Here is a 17187-nt window from a genome sequence, read left to right as displayed (position 1 = left end):
AGCACCTAAAATCAGAAACAATCATACCGCCAGGAAGGTTAAGCACACCCAGCAGAGTTTGTCAAAACAGATCCACCCCACGTGAAAGGGGCCCTAAAGAACAAGTATGTGTAGCCTGTATCATCCAGATGTTCCATATATGTATGCAAAGGTTATACCATTGTAAGAACATGTTGATAACAAAAGCAAATCTGTGATAATTAAGGCAGAACCATTATCAGGTTATCAAAATATATTAGCTTGGATACGTGCAGAAGACGTGAATCGTAGTCAATGGTATTCTATATATCTTGAGTTCTGGTCCACTATAAAATTGAAAGCAGCAAAACTGATAGTTTACCATTGATAGTTATTCAGCAATGGCAGCACAAACTTAAAAAAAGTGAAAGATCATCGCTGCTCTGCTTAACAACTCTGTGCTCTTGCTTCACGTATGTCAGCATGGAGACATTATAAGAACATTATAAGAACAGCATTGAACGCCTCATTGCAGCACACATCTTGTCTGTACTTGCTTCACAAGCAGCTTTGCTGACTGGCTCCTTCTCTCTTCTCCTTCATTCTCTACTCCTTGTCATCAAGGGGGAGAAAAGTGCAGTGGGTGTTTCTCCAACGCCACCTCCCATTACATTATCATACATTATGTACAATAGCTGTTATTGCAAACAGAAAGCACATGGCTGAGATTGCAGCATTCTGTGATTTCCTCTTGGCTGCCTCCTCAGGTCTCAGAAGTTGGAGGTGAAGTCCTGGAATACAAAGGAATGTATAAATAAATTGGTGTTAGTCCCAGGGAGAGTGCTGGACGCGTGTCACAATTCTGAGTCTCTCTGTCACCTTGCAGGAAGAAGAAAAGAGCTTTGTCCAGTTTGGACTCCACCGTACAACATGAAGAAGTCAATAAGACGAATGTTCTCTACTGCTGGAGAGAAGGAAGAAATGCCATATGAGGGGGTCATCCTACGCACTGACAGCTGCACCTCAATGCAAGAAGATCCTCAGCGTATATTTAAGGTATGTAGGCACGCGTATGTGTTTATACTGCTCTGGGGTGGAACAAGGACTTGCAATGTTGTAGTGGATTAACAAAGTAATCTGGCAATATTTGCACACGTGTGCAAAAGATTTTGGGATGACTGTGCAGCTGCAAAATGCTTGAATATAAAAAACTGAAATATAGATTGCAGCTTTAAACAGCAGAAATATTGCGCTACCCATAGAACAATTAATGTTCAACACTATACAACCAAAACTAGCATCTTACCAGTAAAAAATTCCTGCCAGTTCAACAGTTAGGATTGTTTTACAGTATTGAGAGAAAGAGTTGGTGATAGAATGCCTTAAAGTATAACTAAATAGAACAAAACTTTTTGTTTTGGATAGTGCTACCTGAACCTCCATAAGCCCACGTTCACATTGGTCCAATTTGACATGAGATTTGACATGTCAAATTGCATGTCAAATCAAAGCCAATTGCCGGCAATTGCACCATCCGAATTGGCGTGACGCCGACTTTGCGGCACCACACCATTTTCAAAACTAGTTTTTGCACCACTTTTGGTAACTTTGGGGTGCAGGAACCCGCACAGATGTCTGTGAAATCGCTCCTGAAGTTGGACTGAAATGTCGGTTTAAAATTTCGAAAAACGGCTTCAGTGTGAAAATAGGCTTAGGGAGATTCACTCTCTCTATTTCTCCTGTTTGTCCTCACCAAGAGTGAAAGTGAAAGAAAATCCCACATTTTGGGTTGTCACCAGAACAGGAATGAAGGGTAAATCTTCCAAAGGGGACACTAGCTCTAGTGACCCTGGTGACAACCAGGGATTCCGTCAATTTGGAGGGATTTTCTTTCACTTCTGGTTTTGGCTATGGGACAGAAAGTGAAGGAAAACTTTCCAAAACAGGGATGCAGGTGACAAAAATACTGACAGCGGTTATACCCTTACTCTATCTGAAATGCAAAAACATATTTAGTTATAATGATACTTTTTTTTTGTATTTTTTGCTTACCTGTTCGGTAAGGCTTAAGGGGCCTTAAGATTTTTTACTTTAATTCACCCAGGCTGCAGCACGTGGGTACAGGGGAGCTTTTTCAATTTTTTATTATTATTTATTTTATTATATTTCTCACAGTTTTACACTGTCCCTTTAAAAAATAAATTTTGATCACTTTTTTTGCTATGGCAAAGAAACTTAAACATCCTTTGCAATAGCAATAGAGCATGACAGGTCCTCTTTATAGAGAAATCTGGGGGTCTAAAAGACCCCAAATCTCTTCACCACCCTTAAAAGCAAATGATCAAAAAAAAATATTCTTTTATCCTTTGCTTTAAGAAAAAAAAAAACATGTTTACATTGCTCAAGAACCGGAAGTGAGGTTGACATGACTCCGGTCCTCCAAAGGCGTAAAGATGAGCAATGGCCATCTTGCCATCACTCATCTCTTTGCAAAAATACAGCCGACACCGGATGGTTCCCGGGCTCGCTGATTGGTAAGGTAAGCCTGGGAACCAACTGGAAGTGGCGTGAGGGGGCGACATCTATACCACCACTTGAAAAAGTGATCCTGTGGCAAATCTGCTGCTGGAATCACTTTTATTTGAAAGCCGACGGCCTAAGGAAAAGAAAGATACCAGGGTTTTGGCATCTAGCTGCAGGCAAAACCCCAGTATTTTAGGTCAAAATCATGGTGTATATTTACAGTTAGGGGCTCGACCAGTGGATATGCAGTACAAATCTGTTCTTTTTTACAATTTTTTTTAACAACTATGCAGTGCAGCAAGGGTTAAAATTAGGGATCGACCGATTATCGGCAAATTCGATATATTGAGGGCTGATATACACTTTCCCCGATGTATCGGAATCAGCCCCTGAGGTTACCGATATTGCCAATATTTCTGGAAATTGCTGTACCGGAGTGATGCCTGCAGCTAAAGGCATCACCCCGGTACCGGCGTCCATAGCTGACAGTCGGCTGTCTTGTAATGAAGCCACTTGTAGAGAAGCCACTCGGCTGTCATTACAAGGAACGGGTGGGGACGCCCCCCCTCCCGCCTCCTTCCCGGGCAACCAGCCTGCACGGCTGCCGAAGACCCGATCAAAGCCGCATTCGGCTCTGATCGGGTCTCCATGCAAAAACCCGGAAGTGATGTCATGACTGGCGCCAGATATAAAAAAATGACAACATTCGAAACAGCCAAACTTGGCATTTTGAATGCTTTTAAGTGCAGATGAGGGTTTTGGGGTCTTTTTAGACCCCCAGATCCCTCCACAAGAGTACCTGTGAAGAAAAAACATGCATTGGCCAAAATATCAGTATCTGTATCGGCAACGAAAAACCGATATCGGTCGATCACTAGTTAAAATAGTCTGTACTGCAGTACTCTGGAATGTCAGACTGTTACTCTCTAATACTAAGCAGTGGCCCGGCTCGTTGGTGGTCTGCCATTCCACCCCTTTCCTTCCCAAACAGTGCCCAAATCAACAGCACTTTTGGTCCCTGAGTAGTGCTGCTGATTGATGCACTGTTTGGAGGCAGGAGAGCCAGCCCATGGATAAGTGCAAAAGAACTGCGGTCCAACTCTCCAGAGTACTGCAGTACAGTGTATTTTAACCCATGCTGCAGCAAGTAGTTGTGTAAAAAAACATTACAAGAAGTACAGCTATGTTACTGAATTTACAGCGTAACTGTATTACACTAAAAACTCTTGAGGGTTCAGTTGGGCTTGAAACTGGTCATACACTTAATTTATTAGAATGATCAAAATTTCTATTCCAGTTTGTGTTGAAATCACAAAACAATCAAAGAAATAAAAGGGTGGTTTTGGTTGACTGCAAAGAAATTGGATTGGATTTTTTTCGATTGATTGCAGTGGAAAAAATAAACATATACCATCACTTTCAAGAAAGTTCCTTTCCCGTTTTGATTCTTGCTCAATCTCTCTCTCTCTCTCTGGTGTTCAGTTGAACGCGTGAGTGACTGAAAATGTCCAGCTTTGGACATTAAATAGCCATAAAACATTAGAACAGGGGTGTCAAACTTAATTTCATCGCAGGCCGCATCAGCATTATGGTTGCCCTCAAAGGGCCAGTTATTCTTATACAGGATTTACATAGCGCCAATAGTTTGTGCAGCGCTTTACAATATGATTCTATCTGTAAGATTAGATGTTCAGAGCACCCCACGCCTCCTTACACCCTTACATGAGATGTCAAGAGCCCCCCCCATCATCAGAAGTCAAGAGTCACCCACCCTTCCTTACATCTCATTGCACCCCCTCACCTTGTGCTGCTGCCAGGAAGAAGATGCAGGTGGATCTGGGAAGAAGAAAGTGCAGGGTCTGGAGGAGAACCAGAGGAGGGCTGGAGTCAGCTTCCAGAGTCTGCTAAATGCTAAATCCAGGGGAGGCAGGGGCAAGGTGGTGTTGTGGCTGCACACAGAGGTGCAGGATCTGTAGGGGGAGTTCTGCCCTCCTCTCTTCTGTGGACTGCTGGGAGGGGGGGGGCAGCCTTTCTAAAGCTGCACAGAGGAGTGCAGGATCTGGCAAAGGAGTTCTGTCCTCTCTGCTGCTGACTACTGAGACAAGGTGGGGGCAGAGACAAGGGGGGTGCCGCAGCTGCAGGAGGGGTGCGAGGGCCACATGAAATAACCTGGGGGGCTGCATTCGGCCCGCGGGCCTTGTGTTTGACACCTGTGCATTAGAAAGAAAGGGTAGTAACTGAATACAGTTTTCTTGTCTGTTTTTTCCTCTTAGATCATTTTGACCAGGTAAAGACCTGCCTATTCTAGTTGCAGAAATGTTCTTTCTATCATTGCTGTGCCTTATGTTATCACAGTTAGTGCAATTGGACACACATTCTGACCTCTGGTATCACACTACAGAAGTGCCTACTTGATATCACGTCTGCATTTGGCATCGTCATGCTTCTTCCAGTTTCCAGAGACTTTTGAATGCGTTCCAGTATGAATCACAGCAAACACATTTTGTTCTTGCTGCAGGCGGACAAGCCTGGAAATGAGACGCTAATGAGATTTCTAAATAAAACTAAAACCTCTGGGGAATTCCTTGGTATTGGGGGTTCCCTTTGTGTTTTGCTTCTATTTCCATGTGGTAGCTAGGGTAGGCTTATTATAAACAAAAATGTAAGGCACATAAGACACAGCAATGATAGAAAGAACATTTCTGTAACTAGAATAGGCAGGTCTTTACCTGGTCAAAAATGATCAGGCATTGGAGATGCTGAAAGTGTACCGAATCAATTTTAGTTTACTGAGGTCTGATCAGTGAAATTTTTGATTGGTTGTCACTGGTAAAAACATTTTAAACACCATAGAAAATACCTCTATTCTGTTCTGCATTATCAACCTTATATACATTATATTACCAAAAGTTTTGGGAAACCTGCTTTTACACGCACATGAACATTAAAGGCATTCCAGTCTTAGCCCATGGGGTTCATTATTGAGTTGGCCCATCTTTTGCATTTATAACAGCTTCAACTCTTCTGGGAAGGCTGTTCACAAGGTTTGTCTATGTGAATCTTTGACCATTCTTCTATTTGTGAAGTTAGGCACTTATGTGGACGAGAAGGCCTGACTCGCAGTCTCCACTCTTTATTATCCCAAAAGTTTTCTATCTGGTTGAGGTCAGGACTCTGTGCAGGCCAGTCAAGTTCCTCTACCCCAAACTCGCTCATCCACATCTTCATGGACCCTGCTTTGTGCACTGGTGCACAGTCATGTTGGAACAGGAACAGGAAGGGGCCAGCCCCAAACTGTTTCCACACACTTAGGAGCATGAAATTGTCCAAAATGTCTTGGTATGCTGACACCTTAGGAGTTGCATTCACTGGAACTAAAGGGCCAAGCCCAACCTCTGAATAACCAGAGTTCCCCTCTACCAAATGATTCGGACAAGTGCACAAAGCAAGGTCCATAAAGACATGGATGAGCGAGTTTGGGGTGGAGGAACTTGACTGGCCTGTACAGAGTCCTGACCTCAACCCGATCGAACACCTTTGGGATGAATTAGAGCAGAGAATGCAAGCCAGGCCTTCTCATCCACATCAGTGCCTGACCTCACAAATGCGCTTCTGGAAGAATGGTAAAACATTCCCATAGACACCCTCCTAAACCTTGTGGGCAGTCTTCCTAGAACATGACCCCTGATGACGCCAGCGACGTGCTGACGAAACGCGTCAGTACGTGAGATTGTAACCTAGAGGAACTTCCGGTCAAGGTGGAACGCAGATGGAACGCGGAAGCGGCGTTCCCATCCCTTGAAAACCGCGATTCCTTACACTAAAGGCTTTTTTCTACTGTGATGTAGTAAGTGCATTTTTAATCATTAAACAATTTTAATGTGAGATACTACGCCATGAGAACCTTATTATTTTCTATTGGTTAGGCACAGAGTTAGATATTCTTCTCATTCACTAATCAGGTTTGTGTGATGTCATAAAATAGTTCATGGTCTTGCAGCTCTCCTCAGATCTGGGAAATCTTGAAACTCTACTAAAATCATAAACAGAGAAAGTTCTTTCTCTCTTCAGGCATATAACCATCCATCACATCCTATGGACAGGACCTTGTTGCATCTCCATCCTCAAATGAATCAATGGATAGTTTTATGCCTGTGCTTTAATATGTTTGTAATGTACAGGGCCAGTGCACTTTCTCTCTTTATGATTTTATTACCCCCAAACACAACTGTTGGTGGTCTGATTATGGCTGCATATCTGAAAAATGTCCTCAATCTATGACCAGCTTGATATAACACCTACTTTAAATAAGAACCAGCACTCCTACCCCCCTTGCCTTATATATCAATGATGTTCAGTATTTATATTTTTATACATTGATATGCAATCCCTAATACTATGAGGTTGATTTACTAAAACTGGAGACTGCAGAATCAGCTTTCAGTTTTTTTTTTTTTTTTGTCGAAGCTTAATTGAACAAACTGAAGTTAGAAGCTGATCGGCTACCATGCACAGCTGCACCAAATTTGCACTCCCCATTTATAGTAAATCAATCCCTATGTGTCCAGAAATTCTATACATCTGATCTTTGTCCTACATGAAGCTCCCCTTCTCAAACCCAGTTGCAATGCTCAATCATTGGAGCCATATTGACTAATTCAAAATTGAAAGCTAGCTTGTTCTTTCCCTATGTTCAAACTGGACCCACCAAGAATGCAGTACAGTAAAGTATCTGCAACATGACTAATCTGCATAATGATGCTATGGCAGTGAGAACACATGGTAGAAGCAATAGCGTCCAGTGATGAATACACATGCTTAGATGTAATTGTACCGCTCTTCTGATACTTCTTAAAAGGTTCAACGTCTCATAAGTTCTTGCAAGATTTTTAGGCAATGGTTTGATGTCCAACTGCAATTAGAAATTATGTGACTTTCCCAAGATGTAGCGGTTAAAGAGGAAGTAAACCCTCCTCTGACACTTGTATCTATAGGTAAGCCTATAATAAGGCTTACCTATAGGTACTGTAAATATCTCCTAAACATATACCGTTTAGAAGATATTTACCTTAGATGCATCCAGTGACGTCACTGGCGCATGCGCTCTGAAGGAACGGCCGCTGGTGCCGTTTCTTCAGAGCCCCGTGCCGTGACTGTCGGCTCCCGAAACGCGTGCGCGGGAGTGACGTCACCGCAGCTCCGGCCAATCAGATGGCCAGATGCCGCGATCCCGGAAGATGGGCGACTGTACATGTCGCCCGTCATCCAGCTAAGCGGGCGGCACGGTGGGGGCTCGTTCTAAGGTAAGTATTTCATAATGAGCTAGTATGCGATGCATACTAGCTCATTATGGGTTTCTCTTGCAGGGTCAAAAAGAAAAAAAAAAAAGGGTTTACAACCTCTTTAAGCTGAGCAGATGTCAATAGCACCAGGGTTGGAAATCTGGATGTCAGACTCCAATGAAAATTATTGTTATAAAACAATTTTAAAGATTGTCTTCTGCAGTTGAGCACATGTTACCATAATTTGTCCTAAACTTGAATTTTTCACAGATACTGTAGGTCCTTTATAAGAGGTCAGTAGAATGTGACTTTCTCTATCAAAGAGCTCAGCAGACTTCAACACAAACACCGTTTGCTGTGAAATCTCTATGCAAAGGATAGACCATGTCCATGATGACCATGTGAATGGTGGATTTTCTGTGTGGCAATCACTAGCAATAATCTGTCTGATCAATGATATAGTTGGGGAAAAGCTGGCCGGAGCTGTGTGAGGGTGCCATAGGTGTGGGATGGTCACCAAATCAGAAATGAATATCCAATCTCTGTTTATTAATATCGTCTAATGCTGTTTCCTTTCTCGTGTGGAAATTTTCAGGTCTCAGGGAACTCCTGCAAAAAAATTATAAGATTAAAATGAAAAGATTATAACTCAACATTGGCATAATCAAAAGGGTGCAGAAAAGTTTATATAAAAACTAAAAAAATTGACATTCTTGGGTATTTGACCCAAGGGAAGGTAATCATTTTAAAAACCCTATTTTATACAACAAAATTAATTTCAACAATACACTTGAAATGATTAAAAAAAAAAAAAGTTAGAAGTTAGCCCATACATTGGTGATCACCACTCACTCCTGAAGGCACCCGTAGCAACCTCAGCAGAAAACCTCAAGTTTCATGGTATCCTGGTTGAGAAAGATTGGTGTAGAGACAGAATCAGCTTTGTATTTCAAATAAAAGAACGCTTTTATTAGATGTTGATAAATGGTACTGTATTGTTATATCCTAAATACTAATGGGCAGTGGGTTAACTGGCATTGTTATTTTATTGCAGCTCGTTAAGGAGGGTCATGTGTGTCGTGTGCGGAGTTTTGTCCTAAAGAACCCATCATGTCTGACGGCCAAAGATGATATCGAGGCCACTCCACTACATTATGCTGCAAAACATGGACACTTGGAAATTGTGTTCATGATAGTCAACGAGGGAACCGATGAAGGTAAAATATCACTCTGGGTGGTAAAAGGGAGAAAGTAATGTGTGTATTATCCATAACATAATACAAAACTGCTAGCCTATGGTGTCAGTTGATACATTTATACTTGAAGAAATAAAATGATAAGCCCTACAGTCTTTGTAAGATAACATGGGCTTGTCAAAAATGAGAGGAATTAATTGCAGAACTGCATTGTGGAAAACTTCTTTCTTTGGCTATTAAATGGCACAGGATACAGCTCTTATGTATTTCACACTTACAAGACTATTTAAAAAAGCAGTGGTGTGTATGAAATGCACCTGCGCCATTTAATGAACTAAGAAAGATGTTTTCTACAATCCAGTTGTGTAATGATTCCATATACATTTTGGCAATCCTGTTTTAATGGTTGTGCAGTGAATCCTTCATGATCTTGGTAATTATCTGCTAGCGAGATGATGTGGACCAGCAACCAGTCATAGCAGAATTTGTATGAAAGTTCTGCCTGGAACAGTTTTTTTGATGACTTCAGGCTGCCAAGCTTGTGATCATGGACTCTTCAGTCCTTAACACAGATGATTAGCTCGCCAAGGAGTCTACACTGATGGCTGCAGAAAAAAAATACTTTTCTATAAATCACCATGGCCACGGCAGGTTTGCAATCAATAATTTCCCTTTGGGATTATTTAAGTATTCTGATTATGATTATACTTTGAAGCCCTTTGTCCGGTTAGGCTACATGTACACGGGACGTTTTAAAAAGTCCTTTGAACGCTGGAATTTAACAGCTATGTAAAGGACGTTTAAAACGTCTGTTGTGTCACGTTTGTAGCCGCGTTTAGCGGGCGTTTGCGCTCAGATACGTTTTTAGAGGTCAAAAAATCATTCCCCTTTAAAATGGAAAAACGCAAGAGCTAAACGCGGGTGATCGCGTTTGGTCGCGTTCGGTCGTGTTTGAAACGCCGGTAAACACACGTTCTGAACATCCTGAATACAAACAATTGCTTTCCAAAAAACTACACTGAACTCAACTGCCTCTAAATGACTGTAAACGACCCTGTGTACATGGACAGATAAGATAACATAGAGGAGGGTTCAGGGGCTGCTGAAAAAAACGCCCAACTGCTCCAAAACGTCAGTTTACAAGTAGCAATGTACATGAGGCCTTATAGTGTAAAATAAATATATACTTGATGGGACCTTGCAGATTTTGGGGTCTAGGGCAATGGCCATGTGTTACTTATAGGGTAAACCAATTCAAAACATTTGCAAACCAAATAAATCAAAATGAAATGAAAATTAAAAAGTCATAAGCAGTGGTTATGTTACCCTGTAAAAGTTGAGCTTAGTCTAACCCATTCTCATTTGGCAGACTTCATCTTGCTCCTTAAATGGGGTGTAGCACTACCCCCTTTGGAGTTGCTGGTTAATGGGCACTATTGTGACCCTGTAAACTGTCCAGCCCACCTGACACTCTAGGTTCAGACATTGTGTATACACATCTAAAAATTACACTGACACAGTTCAATTGAGTTTTGACTTTTACTCAGTGAGCAAGCAAGTGAAATTATGTCAGTCAGCTGAACCCCTGCTTAAATCATTATAGTTCAACCAGACTGACACAGAAAACAGTAAGTTGTAATATCAGGGAACAGTATTGTAAATAACGTTCTATATCCTAAAAGTGTAATGAATATTTCCTAACACAATAAGTTGAAAGAGAACTCTAGGCTAATTGGTACTGTCAGTCCCCTTTTTAGCAATATGGCAATAAACTAGAATGTGTCCCCTTTAAGAACCACTGTGCATCAATGTCCCTCACTTTAGCAAGGCCTTGCTATGTTCTACACAGGCAGTTGAAGCTCATAAATAATTTCCACTGTGGTTTAAAATAGCAAGAGGGTCAGATGTTTTATTGTAATTCTAAGAGAGCTGATGTATGTTGCAAAGTCTGCGGCCAGTGTAAAGATGAGATGTTATACTTGCGATCTGAGCCAAGCATAGGCACCCTCTCTCCACTTGGATGTCTGTCCATAAGGGCCGGCTGGAACAGGCGATGTGATTTCATACGCTCCAGTGTCCATAAACAGGCTGTGCTCTGCCACCTCAGGATGTCCGTCCGACCTCCACTCTCTCTCTGTCAGCGATACTGCGAAAGCATCCACAGTACAATGACCAGCATCCGCTCTGCTGAGGCTGAGTTCTGCGAGTGGGTCAGACCTTGTGCACTAGGCCGCAGGCTGCTGTCAGTCACACACTCAGCAGGCTGATGTGCACACAATGAATCCCAGGAGCAAGAGAGTTTTCAGGCTGTGGAGCAGATAGTTTTATATCTTCTCCCATAATGCTCCGCTCCCCCTTTAGCCTCCTAGGAAGATAGTTTCCTCAGTTATACAAACATTGATCAGCTCTCTGCCAGAAACTACAGCTCCCACAATCCCAATCTTCCACTTCCTGCCAGAGGATGATTCCGTTTGAAATCAGCATTAAAGGGGCACAGGAACAACTCCAATAACAACAATAAATCTGTATATTTATAATAGTAGTCCAATTCCGGCTATAGGGGTTTATGGCTCTTTTGATAATAGGGGCTTGCAGGATAGCAAGTGGTAGGGTCAAGTTTAGTGATGCACCGAAATTAAAGTTTTGGGACGAAACCGAAACCAAAAATGCAGGATGCCCTTGGCCGAAAACCGAAACCGAAACCCCCAAATAATTTTAAAATAGATAGAACAGGGGCATACACCAAAAACAGGCAGCGATGTACACCTGTCGCTGCCACCCTGTCACAGTATAGGTATTGTGACGGGTTGGCAATAGGTTAATTTAATTACCAATGGTATTTGTATTATGCAGCATGAGGGGGTTAATGTATTGCCACTGCTGGTCACTGATGCATTAGTGACCAACCAGTGGCAGTTAATTAACCCCTTTGTGCTGCATTAGTGCAACCAGTATCAGTGTTAATTAACACTGGTTGCACCGATACTGGTTGCACTAATGCAGCACAAAGGGGTTAATTAACTGCCACTGGTCAGTCACTAATTCATCAGTGACCAGCAGTGACAATACATTAACCCTTCATGCTGCATAATTAATACTAATACCAATGGTAAGCTGCCTCAGCCTTCACCCCCCCCCCCCGCATCAGCCTCAGCGTCCCTCTCCTACTCACTCAGCTCCTCCGGTCACGGTGTCCATTATTCAAAAGTCCCGCCTCTGGCCGGCCGCCCGCCTCCCGGTGATGTCACTACTACTACGATCTGTACATGAATGAAGTGACACACCGGGCGGGAGGGAGGGCGGGCGAGCGGCCGCTAATAGCTGTCACTATGTGAGCCTTAACTTCTCTTCAATTCCCTGTCAGCGGCACGATGTACATGAATTAACTGACACTCCGGGCAGGAGGGCGGGGGGAGCGGCCGCTAATAGATATAACTATGTGAGCCTTCACTTCCCTGTCAGCGGAGATACATGCCTGACAGGGAAGTGAAGGCTCACATAGTTGTATCTATTAGCGGCCGCTCCCCCCGCCCTTCCGCCCGGTGTCAGGTCAGTTCATTCACAACAAATGGTCAAGAGGGAAAAGAACCGCTCAAGTGAGGGGATAGTTCCAAACACATCCAACCCAGGTGCAGGCACGGATCCGCAGTCCTGATAGCAGCAAATAGAAGAGCACAAAAAGCCGCACAACCGGTTGAAGATGCAAAAAGTTAAAATCCAAATTTATTTTGCAGGCAAAAAGATAAAATCATCCAAGATGAAACCAAAACAGTCGGAGACATGGGGGGGAAAAGGGGAGCACGGCGGTTGACGCGTTTCACGGAGTCTTCCGCTTAGTAGTAACCATGCTGTACAATACAAGACACTGCTATATATAGAGGAAAAGGCATTTCAAATAACATGTACCTCCCAGAATGTGCTTGATTGAGCCCACACAGCTGCAGATACTAAATCCCAATTAAGGGCACACAAACAGCCCAGCAGGAATTGTATGTTTGTTTTTGCTTCACCTTTTGTCCAAAAACGCATAGCAAAAAAGTTCTATAAATGCATATGCGAAAAAGCTTTCAATAAAAATAAGGAAAAAACAGTAATGATAATATAAAAAGACAGCTGGTAGAAGCCAAAAAACGAACAAAAACAAAGTAAAGGGAGAAAAGAAAAAAGAAAAACGAAGGGAAAAAAACAAAGGGAAAAAAAAAGGGGGAAAAAAGAAAAAAACAAGAAAAAGAAAAAAGAAAGACAAAGAAAAAGAAAACAGTAAAACGGAAGCATATAGATGTGTTCATACCCAGATGGAACTATGGTATAAAAAGAAATGGTGTATAATATAGTCATGAAGAGCATATATGTGTAAATATATAAGTGGTACACATAAAAATAATAAATGTGTAACCACAAACACATACATCACGTCCATATAGCATATGAAACAAATAGATAAATGGGGGGGGGGGGAGGAATTGTACACATATGTAATAGGTATGAGCACAACCCCCAAAAACGTATAACCCCATCCATTGAGTGGTATATCTGCAACTGTGTTCACATACATAGGGCAATCCACCCAATCGAAAGAATATAAAAATAACCAATGAGATATGTAAGAACACTAAACATTACCATAAAAATAATAATAAATACATAAATGCATAAACATAGAAGTCCTGTGTGTCTTTATCAGCATAATGGTATTATTATCCCCTATAAAGATATAAAAATAGGGACATTTAAATGGATATATACCCAAGACATTGGTAACGTCTCAGGCATATCCCACATCGATCTAACAAAAAAAAAAAAAAATTATATATATATATATATATGCTTACGTGTACATGTCGACTTAGATCATATTGAACACAGAGTATAGCATGCACATGTGTGAACCACCGTGCATATAGCACAATCAATATCCATAAAGAAATCAGCCACACATTGCATAAATATATAGCCATGGAGGCAAGCCGAACGGAACAACATGCATATATATCGAAGAACACATGCATTCCAAAAAAAAAAAAAAGATGCAGAGACCGAAATGGGACAAAAGGGAAGGAGAAATGAGGAGGAAAAAAAAAAAAAAAGGGAGAAAAGAAGAAACAAAGAAACACTAAGACATAGAATGGTCGATCAAAGAAACATGTACCATGTATGCGTATGGGATACAGGTAGCCCTCTCTGTATCTATAGTTAAATGTATGTACCCACGAATAGATACATGAATCATTACTGGGAATAAAAGTGAGTAACATCCCATTCAAAGTTTAAACCGCCAGGTAAGCGGGTCTGGAGTTTATGAATCCAGAAAACCTCCCGCTTACACAGAAGGCGGAACACATCGCCCCCTCTTACAGGAGCAACCACACGTTCGATCACTTGGACCGATATCAAAGACAGATCACCGTCATGTTCTGAATTAAAATGTCGGGCCACATTCGTGGATTTCCTCAATCTGACATCACTAAGGTGTTCCCTAAATCTGTCTTTAAGTTTTCGTGTGGTGCGACCCACATATTGTACAAAACATTCTCTGCAAGTAATGAGATAAATAAGGTATGTAGTGTTACAATTAAAAAACCTGTTGATTTTGTATGTTTTGTTCTCAATAGAGGATTGAAAGTGAACACCCCCTAGAATATGGGGACATGTAATGCAGTCCTTAGCCCCACATCGGAAATTACCTTTCAGATGCAACCATGTTTCTGATGTATTTTTAATTGTAGTGCTAAACAGACTTGGGGATAACTGGTTTCCCAGTGTTTTGGCCCTCTTGGCGACAATATTCACTCCTCCCTCTAAGATCCTGGCACAGTCCTTATCACCATACAGAATGGGAATATGTTTATTGATAATTTGTTTGATCCTGTTAAATTCCAAACTGTATGGGATGGTGAGATTAATGGAGCCATTATTGCCAGAAGTCTTAGATTCATTGAAATGTCTCTTTGGTGTAAGGAGGCTTTTCCTGTCCCTATTAAGGGCAATAGAGTATGCCCTGTCAAGGGTCCATTTTGGATAACCCCTAGCCAAAAAGCGTCTATACAAAAGTGCTGACTCTTTATTGAAAACGTCCAAGTCACTGCATATCCTTCTGATACGAAGGAATTGACCTACCGGTATACCCTTTCGAGTATGAAATGGGTGACTGGAGTCAGCATGTAACAAATTGTTACCAGCTGAGGGTTTCCTATATAGGCTAGTGACCACCTGATTTTGTCGATGCTCAAGGGTAACATCTAGGAAATCAATCCTATCAACATTGAATTGGCCAGTAAATGCCAGATTGTAATCATTGCGATTAAGATATTCCAAAAATAGGTCAAAAGGAAGGCCTTGTCTAGTGATAAAGATCAAATCATCTATATAACGAAAGAAAAACTGGAAAAACTAATAATTAAAGAGATTAAAGCCTATTGGGAGAAAACTACGCTTGCGGAGTATGTAGAGGTTCAGCGTATCCCTCGTGGCTTGAGAATTAAGAAATTTCCAACATTTGATCTTTTCAACCAGGATCTTAAAAAATTGTGGACAGATACTCTTTCTACTTGTTCTATTGAACTAATGAAAATAATCATAACATCTAGAACCCTGGAATTAAAAAAGCTACAAGAGGATATAACAATGTTACAACAGGAGCTATCCACTTTTAAAGATTTGCCTTCATTTTCGGAGTTTGATCAGAATCTCAGTGCTAGAACTGACAAATTAGAAAAGGAGATCATGAAAGGCAAAAAAGAAAAGTTTCAGCGTGATAAAGTGGATTATGAAATGGACAATGTATATGTGTGGAAAAAATCGCAGCGATGGAATCACCACCAATTTAAGAAAAGAGTGAGCTTTTCCGATCCAGAAACAAGCGTCATAGAGAGTCCCTATGGTACACCTGGCTCGGATAGCTCTCCTGATCATGCTCAACTCCCTAGATCAGGAGGTACACCGTACAATACCCCTTTTTCAAAAAATGGTCAGAGAAGGGAGAAAAAGCCCCAGAAAAAGAAAAAACAGCAAAGAAAACAAGGAGGGGAGGAAAGAAGCACCGGAGGCCAACGGGATCACCACTATTCATTGCGAGCTCAGAGGAAATAAAACATGAGGATGAGACAAGCAACAATGTGATTAATCCATCACAAAAGATCCTAACCGTGGGGGAATTGAGCCTTTTATCGAAAGGATTGAACTTTTGCCCTCATACACATTTCGATCCGTTTTCCACGATCTTGGATATTAATAAATTTGTCCGGAACTTGACCTTACGCAAGCATTTTCTGGAGGATGATACAGCTTTACAGGTTTCTCAGGATGTGGACAATGGTTTGGGTGTGGATCAACCTGTGACAATATTGGGGGATAATGGCCCAGAATCACCGAGATCTTTTAGAGAACATTGTGCGACCATCGATCTGGAGGACTTAATGATGGAAAATCGAGATGCTGTACAGGAGAAAGAGGATAATGTCAACAAAGTTTCATTCAAAGTACCCTCATATTTTTATCCTGTTCAGTCACGGGTACCCCAGATGGACACCTTTCAAAAACGAATCAAAGAGGACATTTTTGAACTGAAACAAATGGTTCCCAATAAGGTACAGGTGAGAAATGACAATCTGAATGTACAGGAAAGGAATGCTTTAATATCTTTGATGGAGGATGACTCTATTGTTATTAGGAATGCGGATAAAGGGGGATCGGTAGTCATATTAGACAAAGGTGAATACAAAATGGAAGCTCTCAGGCAATTGTCTGATACGGATACATATATAAGACTAAGTGGTGACCCCTTGAATAGGTTCAGAGCCATTTTGCGAGAGCTTATTGATAGAGGTGCCTCTATGGGTATCCTTACCCCTAAGGAGTTTGATAAACTGATACCGGAATATCCCATCACCCCAATTTTTCATCACCTCCCTAAGGTGCACAAGGGGGCACGCCCGGTTTGGGGGAGGCCCATTGTCGCTGGCATCGGGTCTCTCAATGAACGACTGGGAGAGTGGCTTGATGGCCAGCTTCAACCCATTGTGCACACTCTACCCAGTTACCTAAGAGATACTATGCACCTCTTAAATATCACCAGTGAGATTTGTTGGCAGCCAGATTACCAGTGGATGACTTGTGATGTAGTGAGTCTCTACTCTTCGATTCCCCACAATCTAGCTCTAGTAGCTGTACATTTTTCACTTACCCACTATACTGATCTGGCTGAGGTGGCCAAGGCATACATTTTGGAG

General features: G+C 41.8%; 1 protein-coding gene across 1 annotated transcript in view; it reads left to right on the top strand.

Moving 5' to 3' along the window:
• The first annotated feature begins 679 nt into the window (after nucleotides 1–679).
• TRPA1 (transient receptor potential cation channel subfamily A member 1) overlaps nucleotides 680–17187 on the top strand; it is a 140461-nt gene continuing 123953 nt past the window's right edge. Inside the window, exons 1-2 of the mRNA XM_082259330.1 lie at nucleotides 680–1014; nucleotides 8818–8980. Of these exons, the coding sequence (XP_082115456.1) occupies nucleotides 889–1014; nucleotides 8818–8980 (289 nt within the window). The 5' untranslated portion in view covers nucleotides 680–888. The remainder of the gene's footprint in view (nucleotides 1015–8817; nucleotides 8981–17187) is intronic.

This window comes from Pelophylax lessonae (genome assembly GCF_965119305.1).
Source record: "Pelophylax lessonae genome assembly, chromosome: 5".
NCBI lineage: Eukaryota > Metazoa > Chordata > Amphibia > Anura > Ranidae > Pelophylax > Pelophylax lessonae.
This window is presented reverse-complemented; position numbering and strand designations above follow the sequence as displayed.